This window comes from Perognathus longimembris, chromosome 20, assembly GCF_023159225.1.
Source record: "Perognathus longimembris pacificus isolate PPM17 chromosome 20, ASM2315922v1, whole genome shotgun sequence".
Classification (NCBI taxonomy): domain Eukaryota; kingdom Metazoa; phylum Chordata; class Mammalia; order Rodentia; family Heteromyidae; genus Perognathus; species Perognathus longimembris.
This window is the reverse complement of record NC_063180.1, coordinates 44,879,666-44,904,398: the sequence shown is the minus strand read 5'-3', so window position 1 is coordinate 44,904,398 and position 24,733 is coordinate 44,879,666. Positions and strand designations below refer to the sequence as shown.

The 24,733-nt window shown below is 51.5% G+C and overlaps 1 protein-coding gene and 1 pseudogene across 4 annotated transcripts in view; both read left to right on the top strand.

Moving 5' to 3' along the window:
* The window catches only part of Hmg20a (high mobility group 20A), a 65,040-nt gene extending 40,570 nt beyond the window's left edge, over positions 1 to 24,470 (top strand). For 2 of the 4 annotated variants that reach the window (XM_048329680.1, XM_048329676.1), the window contains 8 exons: positions 2,524 to 2,671; positions 4,063 to 4,275; positions 10,260 to 10,392; positions 11,254 to 11,285; positions 18,555 to 18,630; positions 19,052 to 19,267; positions 19,677 to 19,818; positions 20,306 to 20,470. In XM_048329680.1, coding sequence (XP_048185637.1) covers positions 2,524 to 2,671; positions 4,063 to 4,275; positions 10,260 to 10,392; positions 11,254 to 11,285; positions 18,555 to 18,630; positions 19,052 to 19,267; positions 19,677 to 19,813 — 955 coding nt within the window. In that variant the 3' untranslated portion in view covers positions 19,814 to 19,818; positions 20,306 to 20,470. Of the gene's footprint in view, positions 1 to 2,523; positions 2,672 to 4,062; positions 4,276 to 10,259; positions 10,393 to 11,253; positions 11,286 to 18,554; positions 18,631 to 19,051; positions 19,268 to 19,676; positions 19,949 to 20,305; positions 20,471 to 24,072 lie in introns of those variants that run through there. The other 2 variants (XM_048329677.1, XM_048329679.1) reach the window with 2 other exon arrangements.
* Positions 7,237 to 8,112, top strand: LOC125338894 (annotated as a pseudogene).
* Positions 24,471 to 24,733: the final 263 nt, after the last annotated feature.

The window sequence follows — 24,733 nt, the reverse complement described above, 5'->3', positions numbered from 1 at the left end:
CTTCTTTTGTTTGTTTGTTTTCTGGACACTGGAATCTGGATTTTTTTTCCCATTATTTCATTCCAGCTGTACTCCCTACAGTGGCCTTGGGTCCCATCACGTGATTGGTGGCTACCTGGTTTGTGCCACCTTCTTAACTGTAAGTGCCACAAGGTTGGGGCAGAAAGGAGTTTATTGGAGGTAAAGCAAACTGCCAGCCCACACAAGATGGAGGCGTGGGAGCCAGAGGGGAAGGAAGAAGAGAAAAAGAGAAAGAGGGCGAGAGAGACAAAGACAGAGAGCCAGATTTTATAGGGAAAGGCGGGAGGGGTGGCCAGGTGCATTGGATGTGACCTCAGAGAAGGAGGAGTTAACGGCCTCCAGGTGTGCCAGTACCTAGGCAACACAGGTACTGGGCACAGACTTAAACAGGTGGGGGGCATCTGCGTGGAGCCCTCCTGGGGGTGGACCTTACGTTAACCATACCCTGTCCCCTGCGACTTAATTCAGCCTCCTGTCTTGGTTTTCCTAACTAACCCTTGCTCCTAGAACAGTACCTACATCTCAGCCCTTCTGTCCTGCCTTTTCTCCCGGTCTTTCTGGAGCGCACCCAGCCCTGCCCATTGTCTCCAGGCGCTGATGTCTCTCAGGTCTCTCTCTACGCCTCTCCCTCCTGCTCTGTCTTTCAGAGTGTTTCCAGATGTCTCTGGGGCATCTCCACTTAATTACCCACAGGTCATCGTCTCCTCCATCTCCCCTGCCCTCCACACACTGTTTATCCACAGTGCATAATCACCCCTTTGAAGCCTCAGAATTAATGTGTGTGTGTGTGTGTGTGTGTGTGTGTGTGCGTGCAAGCAAGTCCTGGGGCTTGAACTTAGGGCCTAAGCACTGTCCCTGAGCTGCTTTTGCTCAAGGCAAGCTCCCTTACTTCGGCCACAGCTCCACAAACAGCTCTTTGGTGGTTAACTGGAGATACTTTCCTGCTTGGGCTGGCTTGAAACCATGATCCTCAAATCTCAGCCTCTTGGGTAGCTATGGTGACAGGCGTGAGCCTCTGGTGCCGGGCTTCGCAATCACGTTTTTGACTCCTGCTTATCCCTCACTGTTGATACTCAAGTAGTCATTACGTTCTCTCCATCCCAGCCGCCTGTAGTTCCGCTTTCTCCCCTCTGCTCTCCGTCCTGCCTGTGTTTTTCTCTTAGTCTGTTGCTAGCCTCAGATCTGTGTCCTTCCCGGCTGTAGGACCCTGATTTTCCTGCCTGGAAGGCTGTGTTTTCATCTTGAAGACAGGCCTCCTTCGTGAAGTCTTCCCACACGCCCCCTCCCTTCACCATGCCTCCCTGGCTCCTCTGACAAGCCTCTGCATTGCATTCCGCCGTTGCTTTTAAATCTATGCAAGGTGTGACCGGCATCTGCCCCATCTGTGAACGTTCATTGCCGGGCAGAGCACCTCCCAAGCATGCGTGACGCTCTGGGCTTGTTCCCCAGCACCTCCCAGAAGAATCGTACTTGAACCTGCTGGACGTCATGTTTTTCTTAGCTGATCCTGGTGATCGCTTGACACTGTGTTGAAGAAGAACTAGCCTGTGTTATAAGTGTAAGGGGGGTTATTTCCTGGGGCTTGAACTCAGAGCCTCCTGCTCTCACTCAGCTTTTACAGTGATGGCTGGCATTCTACCACTTGAGCCATGCCTCCACTTTCTACTTTTTGCTGGTTAATTGGAGATAAAAGCTTCACAGATTTGTCTGCCTGGGCTGGCTTTGCACGCAGAGCTATGACCCTCAGACCGCAGCCTCCTGAGTAGCTAGGGTTATAGGCAGGAGGCATCAGCACCTGGCTGGAAACGATTTCTTAGGCCCGTTAAGAAGTCTTTGGTGATAGGGGCACGCTGCCTGCAGAGCGTCCATGGCTGTTCATCTTGTTGTCCATTAATACTGCTTGCCTTCATGTTGGAGACAGTGTGAAAGGCGGCAGCATCTAAGAAAGCAGGCTCTAGCCAGGTGCCGGTGGCTCCCGCCTGTCCTCCCAGCAACTCAGGACGCCGAGATCTGAGGCTGGTGGTTTGAAGCCAGCCCAGACAGGAAAGACCATGAGACTCTCAAAAAGCCCGAAGTGGAGCTGTGGCTCAAGTGGTAGAGTACTAGTTAGCCTTGACAGCACCCAGCCCCTGAGTACAAGCCCCACGACTGGTGCATGCATGCGCGCGCACGCGCACACACACACACACACACACACATACACAGAGTCAGGCTCCATTGCGTGCACGCACACACACACGCACACACACATACACAGAGTCAGGCTCCATTGCGTGCCCTGAGTTAAACAGGAAGTCTGCATGGAGAAGTCTGGAACTACTTTTTCAAACACTTAACTATGTGAAAACACTCTACATTTCCATAGACTGCCGTGGTGGAATGAATTCATTCAGGCTCTGGCACGTGCTTTAGCTGGCAGAGGAGTTGATCTTGAATTGGGTAAATGACGGACGTTTTCCGTGCTGTTCTTACTGAACTTTTGCCCTTCTGCCCGCTGCTCAGGCTCACGCACCCCGAGGTGCCCTACGGCAGCGGAGCCACGTCATCCGGAAGCAATCCAGAGTTTGTAGAGGATCTCGCCCAGAGCCAGCTCCTTCCAAGCGAGTCTTCAAACGCTGCAGAAGGCAGCGAGCAGAGGCAGGAAGACGAGGTGAGCTGAGGTCTCCTGCACTGCTCGGAAGCTTCCAGAAGAGCAGCTGCAGAGGAGGTGTTCATCGGTGGGCATCGAAGCCACAGAGGGTTCTGTTTTGTCGTTCTTGCTTTGCCTAGGATCTTGGTTTGTTTGTCTGTTTTGAACTCAGGGCCTGGGTGCTATCCCTGACTGTTAACTAATAGCAAATACACCCCCTGCCAAGCAGCAAGTCATCAGACCACTTCATGTGCAAGAATTAATTTTTACACACTTTTTATCCCTTTGTGTTTATCTTCTCTGTAATAAGAATCTGTAAATCCATAAAACATTATTAACTACTAGGCTTTTGTTCAGTTACGAAGCAAAAATGAAAATACAATATATCTTAGGGCTCATTGGAAAGGCCAAGAAAAAGGCCATAGTAAAACATCAGTGACACTGCGATTCTTTTTTAGTTCCTTAGCACTTTTAAAGTTGGTTTAATCTTTGATTTAACTAATAATTCACTATATAAAGATCTCTGGCTTTATGAAATATACATCTTAGGGAACAAAATCATCCAGCCAAGGAATTTAGTCTTCATTTTGGATACATTATCCTCACTGAAATTTTTCTGAGGCCTAAATAATAATTTAAAACCCTGTGTGCTTTTTGCCATGGGAAATAAACTGGTCTTTGAGCAGAAGCAGCAAGAAACACCATCATGAATTATTTTTAATCCCTATGCTGCAGCTTGTCTCTTCTTTCGCCCAGTGCCTGTGACATCTTACTCTCATCTCCGGTGCCAATGCCCGCCTCTCTGGCACAGTGCTGTGTGTGAGACATTTCTCTGTCAGGATCCAGAGCCCATTAAGTTTGAAGGCCACATTTGCACAACAAGGTCCCTCTTGTCGTCCTCTCCCACAGTTAGCACCAGAGTAGCCCTTTATTACCAGGGTTCCAGTATGATGCCCAAAAGAGCCTGCAGGTGAGCCCCCCGGAATACTTGCCACTCACCTGGATAGATCTGGACTCTGAACTCCGAGGGCCTTACAGGCCAGCTCTTGGCATGGTTTTTGTTGTTGTTGTTTGTTTGTTTTGTCAGTTGTGGGGCTTGAACTCAGGGCCTGGGCACTGTCCTTGAGCCTCTTTGCGCTCAAAGCTAATGCTCTACCACTTGAGCCACGGTGCCACTTCCAGTTTTTGAGTGGCTCATTGGAGATAAGAGTCTCATGAGGATTTTCCTGCCCGGGCTGGCTTCAAACTGATCCTCAGCTCTCAGGCTCCTGAGTAACTGGGATGATGGGCGTGCGCCGCGGCACCTGGCTCTTTCCTGCTTTAATGCTGCTGTTTGTTGTTGCTGTTGGGTTATTGAGGTGTGGGGTGGTTGTTTGACTTTTGTTTTCTTTTTCTTCTTGGCTGTTTTCTAGCAACGAAGTAAACGAGGAGGTTGGTCCAAAGGGAGAAAGAGGAAGAAACCTCTACGAGACAGCAATGCGCCCAAGTCCCCACTTACGGGATACGTTCGCTTCATGAACGAGCGTCGAGAACAGCTTCGTGCAAAAAGACCCGAGGTCCCGTTTCCAGAAATCACCAGGATGTTGGGCAATGAGTGGAGTAAACTGCCTCCTGAAGAGAAGCAGGTAACGCCCCTGCTCCGGGCCCTGTGCTGGATCTTGGTTATGTCTCACTCACCATGGCTCCCCTGAAATCCTACTTACTCGGGAGGCTGGAATCTGAGGATCAGGTTCAAAACCAGTCTGAGCAAGAAAGTCCCTGAGACTCTTATCTCAGATTAACTACCAAAAAGCCAGAAATGGAGCTCAAGTGTTAAGAGTGCCAAAAGCTCAGGGGTAGTGCCCAGGCCCTGAGTTCAAGGCACAAATAATAATAATAGTAGTAGTTCCTCTTAAAAAGGCAGAGCTGGGGCCTGGGAATATGGCCTAGTGGCAAGAGTGCTCGCCTCCCATACATGAAGTCCTGGGTTCGATTCCCCAGCACCACATATTCAGAAAATGGCCAGAGGTGGCGCTGTGGCCCAAGCGGCAGAGTGCTAGCCTTGAGCAAAAAGAAGCCAGGGCCCTGAGTCCAAGCCCCAGGACTGGCAAAAAAAGAAAAGAAAAAGAAAAGGCAGAGCGGTGGACAGTGCGTGCTTGAGTTTTGTCCCAGCCGCAAGGAGGCACGAAGAGCAACGTCCTTCACGGCCACCGCTGCCGCTCAGTGAGAGGAAAACTACGGGGGTGCTGCCGGGGTGTGGGCAGGAGGGGCTTCCGACGCCCCTCAGCCAGAGCAGCACCCCTGTGATTTGTATACTCAGAGTTCACAGAAAATTACTTGGAAAAGTGGGTCAATAGTAAGAAATTAAAGAAATCTATCAAGGTAATTTATTCCGCCGTGTTAAATGAAAAAGTCATGAATAAAAATGAGGGGGGGAGAAATCATTTGATAAAATCCTCACATTCACATTAAGCATTTTTGTGAAAAGATTCTACTGCTTTCATAAAATGTTGAATGTCAGCGTCCTGGCACGTTGAACCTACTAGGAAACGCAAAGCAGAGCCCCTCCGAGGCAGAAAGCGGCCCTGCGGCCACGCTGAGGTGCTGCGTGCCCCGGAGATCGCCGGGGACCGGGGACCGGGGCAGTGCCGGCCAAGTACGGAATGGTAGTGACTGTGGGATTGGTCTGGGTTGGGTTTTTTTATTTAAAAAAAAAAACCACCTTCGCAGCATCTGAGAGATCTATATTTCTTTTATGTCTTCGACTCTTCTGTGCCTGACACTTGAAAATGGATTCCAGACAGACTGAAGGAAGATGGGGGAAGGGAGGGGGCCTCCCTTGGGAGTTACTTCAGCTCAGAGATTTTCCAAGAGCTGAGATGGAGTTGGTACTCAGCCCACTAAAAGTAGTTTATATCATCGTTTTGTTTCCTTGTCGATAGGTTTTGTTGTTGTTATTGTTGCTGTTTTGTAAAGATGATAGGAAAGCTTATTAGGAAAGAAATAATGGCAGAGAAAGAGCACTTGCCGTCGTCATCATTGTTTTGAACCACTCTTAGACCTAACAAAAACTGATTAGACCCCAACACAATAATAGCAGGACACTTCAACACTCCACCGTTACCAGAGGACAGGTCAGCCAAACAAAAGATGAGCAGAGAAACCTCTGAACTAAATGACACCATAATCCAAATGGATTTCATAGCCATCCAGAGTATTTCCCCAGCAGCCACGCAATTCACATTCTTTTCAGCAGCCCATAGAACCTTCTCTAAAATAGATCCTATCCTACGGGATACAACAAACCAGAGCAAATATTTTCTTAAAGATGTAGCTCCCTGTATTCTAGCAGCTCACAGTCACCATTAAACCAAACAACTGGGATTGTGGCTTTCCATACAAGACTATTATTTTTCTCCATTGCAGAGTTCATGCGTGCCCACTGTTGGGATATTTCAAACAGGAGCCGAAATGTGTAATGAAACTTGGGGTGACGGCTGTCGGTTGTATAGGAAAAGCGTTTTGTGTTGTTTGGTTTTGCTTTGTCAGCTTTATAATTAGAAAATTATTTCAAATGCACAAAAAGTTACAGCTATAAAAATGATGGTACAAAGAATACCCAAATCCCCCCCCCTTTTTTTTTTTACCTATGGCTGACATTGGGTCTCATTTCTCTGTATTTGCATGTGCACTCATATTAGCACATGTACACAGATAACCTTGGTATCTTCCCATCTGTTAAACACACACACACAGACACACACACAGGTTGTTTTTATTTTACCTTACTGTGACAAAAATCTTTTCTCTCAAAGCCTCTTGCTTTAAGGTTCCTGCTTTGGCCTGGGGGGTGGGCTTTTGTTAGAAAAAGAGTAACCCCTTTGGGACAAGGATAAGGTTTTTGAAATATAAGGTTTTGTCTTAAACTATTCTTTTTTTTTTAAATGGAATTAAGACACACCTCAGAAGACAAACCCGATTGTTCAAGAAATAGCAGAGGGTGGGGGTATATTTTGAGATTACTTGTGAACTGTTCCTCTTATTTCAAAGTTACCTTATGTAAATCCACCTTTTCAAACTAGCCAATCACAGCAGATTGTGAGCCTGATCTCTACTAATTGGAGCAGAAGAGCGGGGCCTGCTGGCTTAGGGGTAAAATATTTGAGAAACCTGCCCGCTCTGTGCTTGCTTGCTAGATTTTTGGCTAATGACTCCTGCAGAAGTAAATTTTGCTTTGCTGAGACAATTCTTTCACGATTCCAGTGGTTCTTGAACAACAACTCTCTCTCTCTCTCTCTCTCTCTCTCTCTCTCTCTCTCTCTCTCTCTCTCTCTCTCTCTCTCTCTCTCTCTCTCCCTCTCTCCATATATCCCGGCCCCTTACAGTGTCTATCTCACTGAGTAGAGATATTCTCTTAGTGATCTAGTTCATAATTTAATATTAACACAGCGTTGTAATCTATCACTCACATACTAAGAAGACACCATTCCTTCATAACAGCCTCGTCTCTGCTCTCTTTGGTTTCTTCTGGGCTGAGACACTGCCAGAGTGTTTGTCTGTCTCTACACCTTTGATTGTTAAGCATGCCTTGGGGCCAGCTGGGAAAGATGGTGGCGGCCCTGCTGTGGGCGTGGACCCTGGAGGACATCCTCAGGTTTCTGCAGGAGAACAGCTCAGATTCGTTTCTGGCAGAGCATAAATTATTAGGAAACATTAAGAACATAGCCAGGACGGCTAATAAGGAGCATTTGGTTGCAGCCTGTAGCCATCTTTTCGGAAGTACGTGTTTCAAAGGTACTGAAAGCATAAGAGTCTGAGCAAGTGAAAGATGTGACGCTTAATGAAGATATAAACCCAAAGAAACCAAGTCTGAAGAGACTCTGTGTGGAGGTCCACCAAAATACACAAAATCTATTCTGAAAAAGGGAGATAAAACAAACTTTCCCCAAAAGGGAGCTCTTGTCCATTGCTGGTATACCAGAACACTACCCGATGCTGCTGTTTTTCATTGATACTAATGTTCAAACAAGTTCAAAGAAGAAGAAAAGCGCCTTTCAGTCTTGAGGTTGGAGTAGGTAAAGTTGTCAGAGGATGGGATGAAGCCATTTGACTATGAGTAAAGGAGGAAAAGCTCCACTGGAGATTGAGCCAGAATGGGCTTATGGGAAGAAAGGACCGCCTGATGCCAAAATTCCACCAAATGCAAAACTCGTTTTTGAAGTCGAATTAGTGGACATCGATTAAAATAGTGCTTCAGATCTGAAGAGCACAACAGTGATAAAACTTGGCCTCGAAACTTAGATTTGAATAGTCAGCTGGAAAATCCAAAGAGTTAAGATGTGTTTATATAGTTGGTACCAATTTTTCTTAAATGCAACCCTGTGTAAGTCCTGTGAATCTAAAATATTTTGGTATAGCTGTGTAAAATATTGGTTAAGGAGTACTTCATCCTTTGATCTCATATTGTAATCTAAAAGGCTCAATAAAAAATTACCAACTTAAAAAAGAAAGAGGGCTGGGGATATAGCCTAGTGGCAAGAGTGCCTGCCTGGGATACACGAGGCCCTAGGTTCGATTCCCCAGCACCACATATACAGAAAAAACGGCCAGAAGCGGCGCTGTGGCTCAAGAGGCAGAGTGCTAGCCTTGAGCGGGAAGAAGCCAGGGACAGTGCTCGGGCCCTGAGTCCAAGGCCCAGGACTGGCCAAAAAAAAAAAAAAAGAAAGAAAGAAAGAAAAGAGTACAGTTGGCCTCACCCCAATCTGGCCCCCTGCTTTGTGTTGTTGTTCTTGCTTTTGTTATTTTTCACAGAGCACTTCTCATTAGTATTTGTGATTAGGGCTGGTTATGTGTTCTTTGTCAGAATGCTGTGAGGGTGGTATCTTTCTCACAGTATTGGTGTCCTTTTATTCCTCGTTAGTAATGTTAATTCTATTTACCTGCTAATTTTTTTAATTCTCCCTTGTATTTATTAATAAATCATCTGTGGGGAGAGACTTTTTTAACTTATTTTCTTAATTATCTCTAAGTAGTTGTACACAGGGATTTCAACTCAACATATTAGGCTGTGGGTATGATGCGTCTTGATCAACGTCACCCCTTCCGTTGTTGTCCCCCAGCTCTCGTGACCCACCCGTCCCCTCATTGGGGAGGGTTGTGTTGTTAAATTTTTTAATTATAATCTTTATCATTGTTAAGGTGTTGTAGCAGAAGGGTTGCCATTTCATAAGTCAGTGCAATTCTTTTGGGGTGGTGTCACCCTTCCTCTGCTCTCCCCCATTTTTCCCCTCTCATCCCTGTCCCCAAGTTGCATAGTTCATTTAGTGGGGAGAGATTTTAAGGACATGCAGGGGCTGGGACTATGGCCTAGCGGTAGAGTGCTTGCCTCATATACATGAAGCCCTGAGTTCGATTCCCCAGCACCACATATATAGAAAACGGCCGGAAGTGGCGCTGTGGCTCAAGTGGCAGAGTGCTAGCCTTGAGCAGAAAGAAGCCAGGGACAGTGCTCAGGCCCTGAGTTCAAGCCCCAGGACTGGCAAAAAAAAGAAAAAGAAAAAAAAAGGACATGCAGGTAGCCTGTTTACATCAAAAATGTTGCCCTAGATTTAGCATCCATTGCTAATTTCTGCCTGATACACTCTTTTATCATTATGGTGCAGAAAGAATGGTTATTTTTTTCCTACCCCAGCACTTCCCACACATTTGCCAGTTGGCCCTCAGCTTTTGAATCTAAGCAGGAGTCTTCCTCTTTATACTTCTGTGTCTTTGCTTGTTGTCTGTCTATCACTGGAATAATAAATGACCAGTAATAGTATTAACCATCTGGATTTCTTTTTCCAGTGGTTTTGTAATTCCTGCACTTGTTTTGTTGCTCATGTTGTCTTAGACCTGATTAATTGGGTTTCCCTTCCACTGAGCTTTCCTAGGGAAAAGGACCTTTAATGTGACTTCTGCCTCTTGTGTTCATTTAGGAGCAATATTTGTATATTTTTTATACTGAATGTGATGAACGAAATGGGGAAAGCACGAAACAGCGTCATCCAGCAGACCTGTGGACCTGGTTTACGTACTCCACCGCGCAAGCAGAGCACCTAGGCACGGGCTCTCACCAGCCCATGGATGAGGTCATTCTTTTCCTGCACTGTGTGTCTCCCCAACATGAGTGCTCCACTCTCCTGACTCCTGAGAGGTCCAGTGACCTATGACATCATCCCCACAAAATGCAGTGGGGATCAGAAAACAAAGTACTATTCCCTTCCTTCCTCTGGGAAGGCTAAGTGTGCCAAAGCATGTGCAGCTCTCCTGGGGGCCGGCGGCCGTGCACAGGTCTGCCGACACACTTAGAGGAATAATGGCAGTCTTTGTAAATTTTTTATGAGCGTCATCTCAGTAGAGCTGGACTCCACCGAACTCGGAAAGGCAATCAATAAGCTAGAAAGGGAGAATCAGTTCTTCTATAATTGAGAGATCTTATTCCAGTCATATGATGGTTTGTGTTTTTTCTGGTTCTCTCCTAAAGCATTTTTTCCTGTGTACTGTTTCTCATATTCTAATTCAAATGGGCCACCGATATTTTACCTAAGTAAGGTCTTAGCATCTTGAAAATAGTTGCATGTTTGTGTCCTAGCGCTACCTTGACGAAGCAGACAGAGACAAGGAGCGGTACATGAAGGAGCTGGAGCAGTACCAGAAGACCGAGGCCTACAAGGTCTTCAGTAGGAAAACGCAGGACCGTCAGAAAGGCAAATCTCACAGGCAAGGTATGGGAGCCCGCCGCCGCCGCGCCCCGCCTGCCGGGCATTGCTGAGCCGCCCGTGGAGGTGACAAGTAGAAAGTGTGCTGCTGGCATATGCTTACTTACGAGCATCACCTTGGGTCTTAGTAAGATGTTGCTCCCGCGTAGAATTTCTGATTCGTTTTCCACCTCCAGAATCCAAATACTTGGCTCAGCTCCAAGACCTGCTCTCCTTATCCTAATTCTCGCTGAAGCATTTCTCCACCTCTGACATGAGCTAAAGTATCACTGCCTTGTTCCCTTGCTCTCCTGAGCTTTCCATTGCCCCCCCCCCCCCATGATCTCCATTCAGTCATTCAGACACGCATGGAGTCAGAAACCCATGAGCTGTCAGGCTCTTCTGTAGGCACCAAGGACGCAACGGTGAGCAAGATAGCAGAAATCCCCGGATGCGCGGGTGTTTGGTTCTGTTACACCGGTTCGTTACACCGCACACGTGTGTTCCTTCAAGCCCCCCTCCTGCAGCAAACACTGCCAAAGGAGCGCCACCCACACGCCTCAGCCCTTAGCCGGGGGCATCTTCTCCCCGTTGGGCAGCTAGCCTGCTGAGTTGTGCCAACAGCCTTTGGCATGTTTCCTGCCTTCCCTCCCGCCCCGTGCTGGGGATCTGAACCGTAGCTGCCATCCTCCGGGGCCGAACTGCGTCCCCTGCAGGTGAGGGGGGCCTCGAACCAGCGCTGACCCCCCCCCCCATTAGTGAAGCTGGGACTGAAAACAGTGCTACGTGTGGTGAGGTCTACTGTCACAGCAGGTTGAGCTGGGCATCCTTATGCACTTAGGTTTTGATATTTTCTTTTTCTTACTGTTTATTCTTTCCAACTTTTAGATGCAGCCCGACAGGCCGCTCATGATCATGAGGTAAGTAATTCGCTTCTTTCTACATCTCATGTGTATTCACAACATCATTGCTGATTGGAAACACTCTTGTGTTCTTTCTTGTCTTTGGTGCCTGTCCTGAGGCTTGAACCCAGGGCCTGGGTGCTGCCCCTGAGCTTTCCTGCTCAAGGCACCATGGTGCTCTACCACTTGAGCCACAGCGCCACTTCAGGCTTTTTTTGGGGGGGAAGGAAGGGGGTGTTTAATTGGAGATGAGAGTCTCACACGCTTTCCTGCCCGGTCTGGTTTGACCCCTGGTCCTCAGATCTCAGCCTCCTGAGTAGCTGGGATTCCAAGTGTGAGCCACTGGTGCCAAGCTCCCGCTTGCACTTACTTCAATGAATGATAGTTTTCCTGCCCCACGGGGTCTTGCTTTCTCCCGGGGCTGGCCTGGACATTGCTGGAGGTGACAGCGTGCGTCACTCTACCCGGCCATCACGCCGGGCATCAGGGTCACAGGGCTCGCTTTGAACGGCGGTGCATAGCCCCAGGGTGTGCCTGTTTTATTGGGCAGAATTCAGAGGAAATGTAGGAAGGACAGCCTGCCGAAAGCTACAGCCTGACCATATTTTACCCTCAAATGCTGCAGTCTCGCTTTCAGAAAGGTGTTACTTAGGGAAAGCCGATTTGGTTGAAGTGAACTGCTCAGCTACAATTCCAGCAGAGCACAAATGGCAGTAGCCTGGTTTGTGTGTTTCCCCACCGGTTCCCGCACCTTCTCTGGCATATGTATATTTACTGGCCTCCCTTCTCCTGTTAATAGGATTTCCGCCCAGGTTTCTTTTTTTTTTTTTTTTTTTTTTTTTGTGGCCAGTCCCGGGCCTTGGACTCAGGGCCTGAGCACTGTCCCTGGCTTCTTCCCGCTCAAGGCTAGCACTCTGCCACTTGAGCCACAGTGCCGCTTCTGGCCGTTTTCTGTATATGTGGTGCTGGGGAATCGAACCTAGGGCCTCGTGTATCCAAGGCAGGCACTCTTGCCACTAGGCCATATCCCCAGCCCTCCACCCAGGTTTCTGTGTGTGCAGGCCTGTGTCTGTTGTCTCTGCTGCACATGTGTGTGGGCTGTGCTTAATACATGACCATGAGGAAGTAAAATCTAGGGTAATTCCGTGCTTTAAAATGGCAGTGCTCAGGGCTGGGAATATGGCCTAGTGGCAAGAATGCTCGCCCTCATATACATGAAGCCCTGGGTTCGATTTCCCAGCACCACCTATATACAAAACGGCCAGAAGTGGCGCTGTGGCTCAAGTGGCAGAGTGCTAGCCTTGAGCAAAAAAGAAGCCAGGGACAGTGCCCAGGCCCTGAGTTCAAGCCCCAGGACTGGCAAAAAAAACCCAAAAAGGCAGTGCTCAGCAGACACATTGACTCCGGAATCGGGGTGTTGTGTGGTTAAGTGCCTCCTTCTCACTCTGAATCCCTTGAGAGCCTCTGCTGCTCACCTCGCTCCAGGCCCCTCCCCGCCCTGCCTCAGGCCTGGGCTCCAAGACTGTTTCTAAGACTCTCTCCCTCCCTTATCCATGCCGCCTCTGCCCCCCTGTCCTCCCGCCCCCGCCCCGCAGTCCTCTAGACCTCTTTCTAGCCCTATTTCAATGTCACCTCCTCCTTCAGTTGCCTCATCTTCCGTGACTTTACCCAGCAGCCTTTGTGTGCGTGAGCTTGCTTGCGGTGCAGGCGGCTGGTCCGGCCCGGTGCTGAGCACGCTCGGTGCCTCAGTTCACATCCTTGGGCGGTGTGTGCGTGATCTCTGTGAAGCACAGCGGTCTAGCTTCTCTCTTCGTATCCAGCCCCTTGCGTCCTGCATGGTGCTCTGCAGCCAGGAGATAAAACAACTGCTTTTTATAGAACCCAAAGATGACTTGAAACCACAGTGGGTTGGGAGGAGGGTTATGTATTCTTTTATAGGAAATTGGGTAAAAAAAACTAAGCTGAGGGAATCATTTCTTTCAAATTAGTAACTCATTTATCTTGAGATTATAGCTGTCATAACTAATTTGATGACTTTTTAAGACATAGAGAAAAAACTGAGGTTCACATATCCAGTAGATTAAATGGATCCATGGATTATAACATGGGAGGCATAGTAAATACTAGCACTTTATTCTTTATATAAATCCAATTTAAGTTAGTTGTATGTGATCTTTCCCTACACTTAGGTAGGATGACAGTGTTTTTGAATATATATTGCTTGAGAAACTTCATATGTATACTTTGCATTTTAAATGAAAGCTGAATAAGGTTAGATGCTTTCCAAAATACCAGACACCTGTGTACTTAGTTCTAGTTGTTGTTGTTTATGCCAGTCCTGGGGCTTGAATTCAGGGCCTGGGCATTGTCCCTGAGTTTCTTTGGCTCAAGGCTAGCATTTTACCACCTGAACCACAGTTCTACTCTAGGCTTTTTTTTAGTAGCTTTTATTGGAGATAAGAGTCTGTGGACTTTGCTGTCTGAGCTGGCTTTGAACTGCAATCCTAAGCTCAGCTTCCTACGTAGCTAGGTTTACATGGGTGAGCCACCCACGCTCACCTCTGGGTGCTATCACCAATATCACGAAATGACCGCACCTCTTTTTGCCTTACTTGATTGCCTCTTTACTTCAGTGATCACAAGGCAGGATTCCGAGAGGAACCTGAGTCGATAGGGCATTTTCTCACCATGGATTATCCTGGCCAAATAATATGTGGCATTTTTGTCTTTAGTAGTGTCTATAGTTACAGTCAGAAAAGATAGGGTAACTTCAGTCAGGTCTAGAAGTTGTTATTCGCTGCTGCCGTTGATTTGAGAAGCAAAGCATTTTGTTGCAGTATATTGGTATGATAGACGTTAGGACTGGCATTTCTGTCATTTTTGCCATGGGTCTCTGTGGGATTTTCTGCTCCGGGACAGCCAGCGGGGGCTCTGGGTGTGGAGAACGCCTTGTCTTGGCTGCTGTGCCAAGCAGGTCGATATTTCAGAGCCAGGCTCTAGATCTCGCGAATGCCTCTCACTTTGTTCCCCTTGAATAATATATTTTTGTTCCCCTTGAATAATATATTTCCTCAGCTAGCTATTTTCAGAGCAATTGTAGCATAAGAGAACCAGATTGGTTAAGTTGTGGTTTCCTTGTGTGTCTTTCTTTTTTTCCAATACTAGGGTTTGAACTCAGGGCCTTTAGACTTACTGGATGGGTGCTTTACTGCTTGAGCCACACCACCAGCCCATTTTTGCACCAATTTTTTTTTTTTTTTTTTTTTTTTTTTGGCCAGTCATGGGGCTTGGACTCAGGGCCTGAGCACCGTCCCTGGCTTCTTTTTGCTCAAGTATAGCACCCTGCCACCTGAGCCACAGCGCCACTTCTGGCCGTTTTCTGTCTATGTGGTGCTGGGGAATTGAACCCAGGGCCTCATGTATACGAGGCAAGCACTCTTGCCACTAGGCCATATCCCCAGCCCTGCACCAATTATTTTTGAGATTGGTTTTAGCTTCCTTCCCAGACATGCGCCTGGACCCTGATTCACCTATTTTAAGCTTCCTGTCATCGTTTTGATAATAAGCATGTTGCCGGGCCTAGCTTCTCCCATTCAAATGTAATCTCATGGGCTTCATTCCCCAGACTGGCCTAGAACCCCAGTTCTCTTGATCTCAGTCTCCCGAGTAGCCAAGATGGCGGGTGTACACTACAGTGCCCAGCCATTGGTTGAGAAAGGGGTCTTGTGAATTTTTCTGCCTGGGCTGGCTTTGAACTACAATTCTCCTAATCTCAGCCTCCCAGGGAGCCAGCGTGACAGGCGGGAGCCATGGACGCCAGGCCTGGCTTGCTTAACGTGATGGGAGTTACGGAAGCGTAACCGCTGATGGGAGGCCGTGTGCTCTGCACGAAGCCACTGCGGCCTGGCTCGCCCGAGTAAGCCTGGTCCCCAACGTCAAGGGCACTCAGAGCCCCCTCTTCCTCTCGGGAAGTCTGACCTTGAGCCTGGAGCACAGCCAAAGAGGCTCCGCTCAGAGGAGCGCTCCTGTGTTCTCCGAGCTGCACCCAGTATCTAAAAGGCAAGGCCAGAGCGAAGCTGTCCGCGCTGTCTTCTGAGAGAGGAGCAGCCCCTCGGCCCGGAGTTCGCGGCCCCCCTCCCCCAGGCGTCTCCCCTCGCGTGAACACGAAGGTAGAAACAATAATTCTGTTGCTCCTTTAATTTATGACAAATGACAGAATGACACTCAGCCTGAACAAATTAGACCCTTTCGACGAGGTGGTAATCAAATCCTTATGATTTTAATCCCTTGAGCAATACTTGAAGCAGCTTAAGTCTATCCGCGCCCCCGGGAGAATCCTCTGCATGCTGGAGAAACGTCCGCCGTAATGGCAGAGTGCTGATGCTTTTTATTACCACTGTGCCGTTAAGTAGAATCCCTCCGTTGTGTTTAGAGACTGCACAGTTTCATTTAATTGCTTTAATGTGTCTCCGTTTGCACTCCCAGGATCTGTACCAAGGGCCGGGGTGTGAGTGCCCTTAAGCCGCACAGCCCGTGCCCTCGCGGGATGAGCTAGCCTGGGACGGCCCTGTCAACAGAGGGAGCGGACTTCCAGCCTGCCCGCAGCTCAGTCCCGGGAGGGGGCTCTGTGGGCCCTGGGAACAGGAGCTGGGCACCCCGCCACCCGCTGGCGGGCACACAGTCTTATCCAGGAGACTGAAGGCACGCGTCTGCCTAGGACGCTGCTGGGCTTGGGGTGGCGCAGCGTTCGGGGGGTACTTGGGTGAGATCGGTCCTGGGGTCCTGAAGCAATGGACTAACCAGGCTCCAGCGTGGGGCGAGCCAGCCCAGAGGAGAGCCCAGAGCCCGTCCCGGGCAGTGCAGGTGCTCCCTTCCAGAGCCGCCCACCCCATACACGAGACCACCCGCAAGGCGTGCCCGTTGGCATTGGGGCTGTCCGTGGACATGGCTGTTGATTATTTATAAATTGTTCTGGGAAACTAACTGTAGTGGGGTTTGAAGTCAGGGCCTCCATTGCCAGGTTACCACTTGAGCCTTGCCCCAAATTCTTTCCACCTTAGCTGGTTTTCAGGTAGGGCCTCCGCCTCCGGTTTTGTACCCAGACCGTGAGCTTCCGAAAGGACGAGCGCGTCCACCACACGATGGAGCTTTGGCCTGGGCGAGCCTCGTACCCCGCCCTCCTACCCGCCCCCCAGCCCTTTCCACCTCGCTCGCTTTTCACATAGCTTCACGCTTTTGCTGGGGAGCATCTGGACCTCCGTGGCCCTAAGTCAGCTCGTAGTTACCCTTCCTGAATAATTGGGATCACAGGCTAGGCCACTGCTCCTGGTTGTATTTACTTACTTATTTGTTTTGGCAGTGTTTCAATTTGTAGCCTAGGCTGGCCTCATACTTGCTGTCCTCCTGTCTCGCTTCCTGAGTGCTGAGGATATAGGAGCATATCACCAGATTGCCATCTTTCCTTTCCTTTATTTTTGTTGTTGTGGTGGTTGGTGGTGGTTGGTGGTGGTGGTAGTGGTAGTTATAAAGCTAGAACTCAGGGCCTGGGTGCTGTCCCTGGGCTTTTCTATTCAAGGCCAGCGCTCTACCATTTTGAGATGAGTGTCATAGAAGCTGGGCACTGGGGGCTCACGCCTGTAATCCTAGCTACTCAGGAGGCTAGGATTTGAGGAGTTGAGGTAGGAGAGTCCATGAGACTCTCATCTCCAATGAACCACCAGAAAACCAGAAGTGGCGCTATGGCTCACAGGGGTAGAGCGCCAGCCTTGAGTGAAAGACCCCAGGGACAGCGCCCCACCAAAAACAACAACGACAAAAAGAGTCTCACGGACTTTCCTGCCCCAGCTGGCTTTGAACTGTGATCCTCAGATCTCAGCCTCATGAATAGCTAGGATGGCAGGTGTGAGCCACCAGTGCCCAACCAGCTTTCCATCTTAAACGTCTGTGTTGAGCTGCTGCATTCGCCAGCCCCTTTCAGGCCATTAGCAGAAGGAAGCAGAAACAGCTGTCGGGATTCTCTTGCAGGCTGTGCACTGCTTAGCTTTTCTATTGGGCATCAAATCACTTTTGCGTTCAAAGATAAAAACTAGTGAAACAAGTAAAAGGATACATTCTCTCTCTCCCTTTAAACATGTTTTTATAGAAATGATTTCTGGGTATTTTCTTCACTGTTCTCCATGTTCCAAAGTTGTTGGAGCCTTCAGGTTTTAGCAGTAATTTCTTCTGCGCTCCTTCCCTACTCATCTCTTTACTGTCTGACATTATGCAAGATTTTAAACACCTGGCCAAGACACCTACAATTGATAGTTATTATGCTTTTAACTTCATATGCATTGTTGAAATGGCAGCCACAGCATCTTGAAGTACTGACTCTGTTCTTAAGGATCGTAGTTGAATATATTTTGCAGTGGTTTTATAAGACTTGTATGTTAATGGTTCATTGGTGAATTAATTTTCGGCCTTGCTATTTCTTTCCTATCTCACATAATCGTTAGTGTTCTCATTTATAGAGCCTGTTTATTTCTGAGGGGTTTTTTGGTTGGTTGGACTCTTTTCAGATAGCTGGCCCCTTCTTAAGGAAATAGAAGTGCTGGTAGAATACTATTGTCAGTTCTCATGGCAGGAATACTTCTGCCTGATGGGTCTGTCCACTCTGCACACTTAGATGGCACAGTCTTATCCCAGCATTTTACATGCACAACCAACAGAGATGATTGAAAACACAGCCTTTCATCGTTATGTCCTGCCCCAGCCTTGTTCACAATTCCATACTGTTGGACTATTCACAGAGCTAAGAAGTGGTTTCCTTAACCTGGAGCGTCACTTCAGTAATCCTAGCTATTCGGGAGGCTGAGATCTGAGGATCCCAGTTCAAAGGCAGCCCAGGCGGGAGAGTCCATGAGACCCTCAGCTCCAATGAATCTCTAAAGAGCTGGCAGTGGAGCTGTGCCTCAAGTGGTAGAGCACCAACTTGGAGCAAACAAGTTGAGAGACAGTGCCTGGGCCCTGAGTGCAAGCCCCAGTCTGGCACTGAAAAGGGAGGGGAGGAAGGGAGGGAGGGGGAGGGGGAGGGGGAAACGAGTTCTGAACTCATCCTTCCAGCACTGCGTGTAGGTCTGTTTAAAGGTTTCTGCATCTCAGAGGGCTGGGTACACTCCTGGGATGCCCGGGCCAGTGCTGTTCCCCCCCCCGCCCCCCGCTGCCCTGGGGGAGCCCCTGATGATGGTGCCCGGGCACTGTGGGCTGGCTCGCCTCTGGGGGAGAACTAACTGTGTTCTTCACTCACAGAAGGACACAGAAGTAAAGGAGCGATCCGTCTTTGACATCCCTATATTTACTGAGGAATTCCTGAACCACAGCAAAGGTGATTGACTGGTGGGGTGTTTCTATGTCCTTGGGTGTCGGGTCTTGGGCGGGGTGTATTTTCTCAGGAGTCCCTCGCCCTCCTTCTGGAAGAACTGCCGCGCTTCCGCTCGGTAGCCAAGGCAAGTCCTAAGGGCCAAGGAAAGGCATCCGGGCCAGTTTAGTCAACGTTCCTTTGGTCTGTGCATTAAAAGAAGCGCACATGTCGAGTGTGGTTGCTTTTCCGTGCGTGGCCCGGAGCCCTCGTACAGACGGAAGCTTGCCCGGGACTCCACACTGTGGACAGGGAGTCAGAGTCAGGGCCGCGGCGCCCGCAGCCCCCCCGCGCCCGAGCCCCAGGCCGCGGGGCCCTAGAGGAGTAAAGCAGCTCCGGGGAGCCCCCCCGTCACGCGCCCGGCCGGCCGGGCCCTGTGCGTCCCCAGCTCGCGAGGCGGAGCTCCGCCAGCTCCGCAAGTCCAACATGGAGTTTGAGGAGAGGAACGCGGCCCTGCAGAAGCACGTGGAGAGCATGCGCACGGCCGTGGAGAAGCTGGAGGGCGACGTGGTCCAGGAGCGGGGCCGCAACGCCGTCCTGCAGCAGCACCTGGAGACCCTGCGCCAGGCGCTGGCCAGCAGCTTCGCCAGCACGCCCCTGCCCGGTGAGGGGGCTCGGGGTGGGGGCAGCGGGGCCCTGCCCCGTAGGGGGGCGGTCAGGAAGTGGGGGGCAGCGGGGCCCTGCCCGGTGAGGAGAGCACTATGCCCAGGCCTGCTCTGTTCGAGAGCAGGAAGACAGGCACGGGCCCAGAGCCTGTGTGGAGAACAGGAACGGCACAAAGCCGCGGCCTCCCTCGCGTCCAGCTACTCCCATTTCACTTCTGTGTGGCCTGAGAGTCTTTCCTGTAAAATTAAAATATTTAGGGAGCAAACCGCTCTAGAGTCCATTCCTCCTCTGTGGGTTTGCTGGCGGGGTTTAGAGTTGAGCTGAATGGCAAATTCTCTCTCTCTCTCTCTCTGTCCCTCTCTGTCTGTCTGTCTGTCTCGGTCTCTCCCCCTCCCTCTCGACATCAGGAAGTGGAGAGACCCCCACCCTGGACACCATCGACTCGTACATGAACAGACTGCACAGCATTATTTTAGCAAATCCCCAAGACAATGAAAACTTGATCGCCACCGTCCGCGAGGTGGTGAGCAGGCTGGACCGCTAGGGCCGGTGAGTGCTCCAGGGGGTCCTGCCCACGGCGGCGCCGAGCCCCCGGGCCCCCACTCCGTGAGGGGAGACATGGGCTTGATGTGGGCGATGTGGCCACTGAAGATCTTTCTAGAAGCGTGTGTGTGTGTGTGTGTGTTTAACTGGTACTAGAGCTCGAACTTAGGTCCTAGGTGCCGTCTCTGAGCTTTTTCACCCAAGGCTAGTGCTCCACCACTTGAGCCACAGCTGCACTTCTGACTGGTGATTAGTTAGAGTCTTGCAGACTTTCCTGCCTGGGCTGGCTTTGAACCACAATCCTCACTCTGATCAGCCTCCTACGTAGCTAGAATGACAGATGTAAGCCAACACCACTCAGCAAGATCTTCCCGAAGAATACTAGGAAAGCAGAATCAAAGCAGTCTGTCTCCCATGTGTGTCAGAACGGTAATGGAAGAACAGGAGTCTGTGGTTGGCTGGACTTCAGCTCTTGTTTGGCATTTATTTTCAGATGTTAGGTTCCAAAATGGGGTTTGAAGACTGGGTGAGACACTTAGAAGAAACCACACCTAAGCAGTTCTCAAAACAAAATAAATAGCACTTCATTGTGAGTGTTTCTTTTCCCTGGTGAATATCCATACTGATTTACAGGGGGTCAGTGAGAAGCCCGGAAAGTGGGGATGCCATCGGGGAGGGTGGGGTGCACCTACGTAAGTAAAAAGCATTTTCATTTACCACTCCATAACAGAGTGTTGTATGGTAAATGGTGATGCGAACCTTTGATGCCCTGGCTCTATAGAGAATAAGCAGTCAGTAAAGAAGAAGAAGAAAAAAAACATCCCTCAAGCAGGGCACCTATGGCTCACACCTGTCATCCTAGCTACTCGGGAGGCTGAGACCTGAGGTTCAAAGCCAGCCTAGGCAAGGAAAGGCCGTGAGACTCTTATCTCCAGTGAACCACCATAACACCAGAAGTGGCGCTGTGTTTCCAACGGTAGAGCTCCGAGCAGAGATCGGGGACAGCAGCCGAGTCCTGAGCTCAAGTCCCAACAAAGGGCGGGCAAAGAGATGAGCTAAATAGAGACGAGGTAGGCAGCGGCCGACAGGTGATTTCCTCCGACGAGCAGCCACGGGAAGAGGTCTTCCCACGCAGGCTCTTGGCCCTGGCGGTCCTCAGGTCCACACGCCTCCGTTGGCGTTTGTCCCTGAGATTGCGAGGGACAGGCGCCCCTTCAGTAGGCCACCCCGCAACGCGGCAGCCTGGGGGCCGGATGGGGTGTGAGGCGCTCGGGGGCGGCTGTGCAGCGCGGCGGAGGCTTTGGTCCTGCGGCACGAGGGCATCCATAATTGATATTCTGGCTGGTCTTGGACGTCGCACACCATGTACAAGAATAAACAAAGCCCCTGGCTCGGTCTGTGTGCTGGCAGAGAGACAAAGGCAGAAAGCGGTCCCTGGCCCTCGGGGGCCTGCCCTTGGCGGCAGCCGCTCGGTCCGTCTCGTGAGGCTCCGCCGCGGCCACGCTGCGTGGGTCCGCGGGCGGCGGGCGGAGCACAGGGCGCTTCCCGGGCAGGGCTCCCTGCGGAGCAGAGCCGGCCCCGCTACCGCCCGCCCCGGCCACCCAGAGAGAGAGCAGCGTGTACAGCGAGGCCTGGGAGCGCCAGGAGCTGGCGTGTTCTCAATTAGCCTGGCGTAGGCGTGAAGGGAGCGCGGGGTGGGGGGGGGGGGGGCTGAGTCGCCCCGCCCGCCGCGCACAGGGCCGGAGGACAGCCGCTCCCGTTTGCAGCATCCGCTCGGAGCTCTGCCTTAACTCTGTCTAAACTAGAGCTCGCTGAAGGCCCGTCCAAAAGCCAAGAGCATTAGAACATTACCACTGCCCTCCATGCTGATCCGCAGATGCTTGCCCTTAAAAAAAATAGCCTGAAAATGCTAGCCGTCGCGACCGCGGCTTTCTGCATCCCAGCCCCCCTTCTCCCCCCCCCCCCCACTGTCAAATGAAACAATTCTAAAGGCCGTGATGAACACCGGCCAGACTTGATTATACAGGCGTGCCGACAGCCAGGCCCCATGTCCCCAGCACCCGCGGGCGCGAGCCGGCCCCACAGAGCCTTCACTCTCGGTCGGCCCCCAGGGAGGGAGGGAGGCAGGCCCCGGGTCCCCGCCTGCTAGAGGGTGTCCAGTGCTCACAGCCGTCTTTAGAAACCCAGCCCTTTGCGTGGAGACTGGATCCCACGGAGGGGCGCGGGCCTGCACCTGCGGAGCTCAGACAGACTCCACAAATAGAGCACCGGTCTTAGCTGTCCTTCCAGGTGCTTCTGGAACTTAGCCGTCATGAGGCAGGGCCTGGGGTGGGGCAGAAACTGCTAGAAACCCGTGCACTGGAGCACTAGAGATGTAGAAAAGGCTCCAGTCCTGCCATTGGCTCATGCCTGTCATCCCAGCTACTCAGGAGGCTGATGTCTGAAGATCTTAGTTCAAACCCAGCCTGGGCAGGAAAGTCCGTGAGACTCTAAACACCCACGAACCACAAGAAAACCAGAAGTGTTACCTTGGCTCAAGTGGTGGAGCGCCAGCCTTGAGCAGAAGAGCTTGGAGACGGCGCCCAAGCCCTGAGTTCAAGCCCCACAACTGACAGGGGGAAAAAGGTTCCAGCCCATGAGGACGTTGGGGAGTTGTGGCCAGCCCGCCTCAGGGTGGGAGGTCCTCCGCCTCGCCGGCCTGGTGGGCTGATTCCTCCGGCAGGGAGGGGCCCAGGAGGAGCCATCCGTGCCCTGTGTGTCCTGAGGGCCAGCGCTCCATCTGACCCATGAAAACCACCTGTCGCCCAGTCCCAGTTGAGTCAGTGATGCATACTCGGCTGTTTGAGAATTGAAAAAGGTATCTATCCTTTGGGGCGAGGGGAGCGGTACTGAGGTTCTGAGGCTCGAGTTCAAGGCGCTCACTCCAATAGCACTTGACACACACCTCCAGCCTAGCTTTTCTTTTTTTGCCAGTCCTGGGCCTTGAACTCAGGGCCTGAGCACTGTCCCTGGCTTCTTTTTGCTCAAGGCTAGCACTCTGCCACTTGAGCCACAGTGCAGCTTCTGGCTTTGTCCATACATGTGCTGAGGAACGGAACCCAGGGCTTCATGTAGACAAGGTGAGCGCTCTACCACTAAGCCAGTCCCAGCCCTAGTGCCAAGTCCCAGCCCCAGCCCAGCTTTTTGATGGTTATTTCAGAATCAACCGAGTCTCGTGGACTTCGCCTGCCCAGGCTTAGCGTCTAGCGGTAAACCTCCAGAGTTCACCCCCCTAAGTAGCTAAGATTACCCGTGTGGACACCAGCGCTCAGCCAAAAGAATACATTTCTCACATGATTGCATTTTTACCAACTCCAGAACATTTATTGAGCATAGCGTATAACACATTCCTACACAGACAGATATCCTCAGATTTATGCTTGAAGAAAGTTGGTTTTGATTGGCCACAGGTTCTTTGTGCTGAGGGAGGATGCTGACCTCCCTTCCTCAGCCGGGTCTCTGGGAGCCGCTCCCCCGAGTTTAGCGCTGGTGCCTTTCTTTTCTGTGGGGCCGGATTCGAGCCAGGCCGCTCTTGTCACTGAATTGTTACCCCAAACCCCTCCGGCTGACTGCAGCTCCTTCACTGACAGACACTGCTCCTTGCTTCATCCCTTTTGAAGAGAAAGCTTTCTGCAGGCAGAGATTTGAACTCAGGGCTTCAGTGTGCTAGATTGGCCCTCTACCACTTGAGCCACTGCCCAGACCCTTTTGCAGTGGTCATTTCTAAGATAAGCTCTCACTGGGGTTGGTTTTTGGTTTGATTTGGTTTGGTTACTTGGGTCAGTCGTGGGCCTCGAGCTCGGGACCTGTGCTGTCCCGGAGCTTTTCTGCTCAAGGCTAGTACTCTACCACTTTGAGCCACAGCGCCACTTCTGGTTCATGGAGAGCAGAGGCCCCTGGCCTTTGCTGCCCAGGCTGGCTTTGAACCAGGATCCTCGGATCGCAGCCTCCTGAGTGGCTAGGAAGACAGGTGTGAGCCACCGGCCCGCGGCCAGCCTGCACCCCGTCTACCTCCGTGTGCCTCCCGCGGGGCTGGGCGAGTGTGGACCGCCTCTGGCGTGGAGCTGGTCCTGCGGCGCACACTCGGGCTGGTCGGGCTGGAACCACAGGCCGGGCCTCAGCTTCCCACGCATGAGATACACGGGCGCGCGCCCCACGCCCGGCCTGCCCCAGCTAACCCGCCGCTCTCCGCTTCTCCCCTCCGTCCCCCGAATTCTCCAGGCCCGAGGGGTCCCTCCGAGAGGCTCCGCGTGTGTGCGGCGTGCAGTGAGGAGCCGTCTGTGGACCTGCGGATGGAGAGCCGCGGAGGAGGAGGACTGAGCACCGCGGGGGGGGGGGGGGGGCGCCCTCCCCGCCGAGGCCGCCCCGCCCTCCAGGGCGGCACCCCAGCGTTTCCTGTTGGTTTGTTTGCCTTGTACTTAGCCGTCACTTGCTCGATGCTTGGGGTGGATTGTTTTTTTTCTCTGCTTCACCCATACCCGGTTGCGCCTCTCCATTTTCCGACCCCTGGGCTTGGGCCCGGCAGGGACCCGAGCCTCTCACTGGATGGGCCCAGTCCTCTCCCTCCGCCATCGCCATCATCGCCTGCTGCCCGGGAGGAAAGGAGCTCCTCGCGGACCCCGGGGGGGAGGGGGAGGGGGGGAGAGGGAGGGGGGAGGAGAGCGCGCGCTCCCAACGCTCAGCCCGGCCAGCCCCGCCCCCCGACGGCCCCGCCCCCGCCCCCGACGGCCCCGCCCCCGGCCGCCCTCTCCCCATCCCCAGCGCTGGCCAGTGTCCTGTGGGGCCTTGTGTGTGTGTGTCACTGGGAAACCCGAGGGAGGAAGTCAAAGCAAGCCCAAGTTTAAGTGGAATTGGGGGTCCTCCCCCCCCCCGTTCTCCTTGG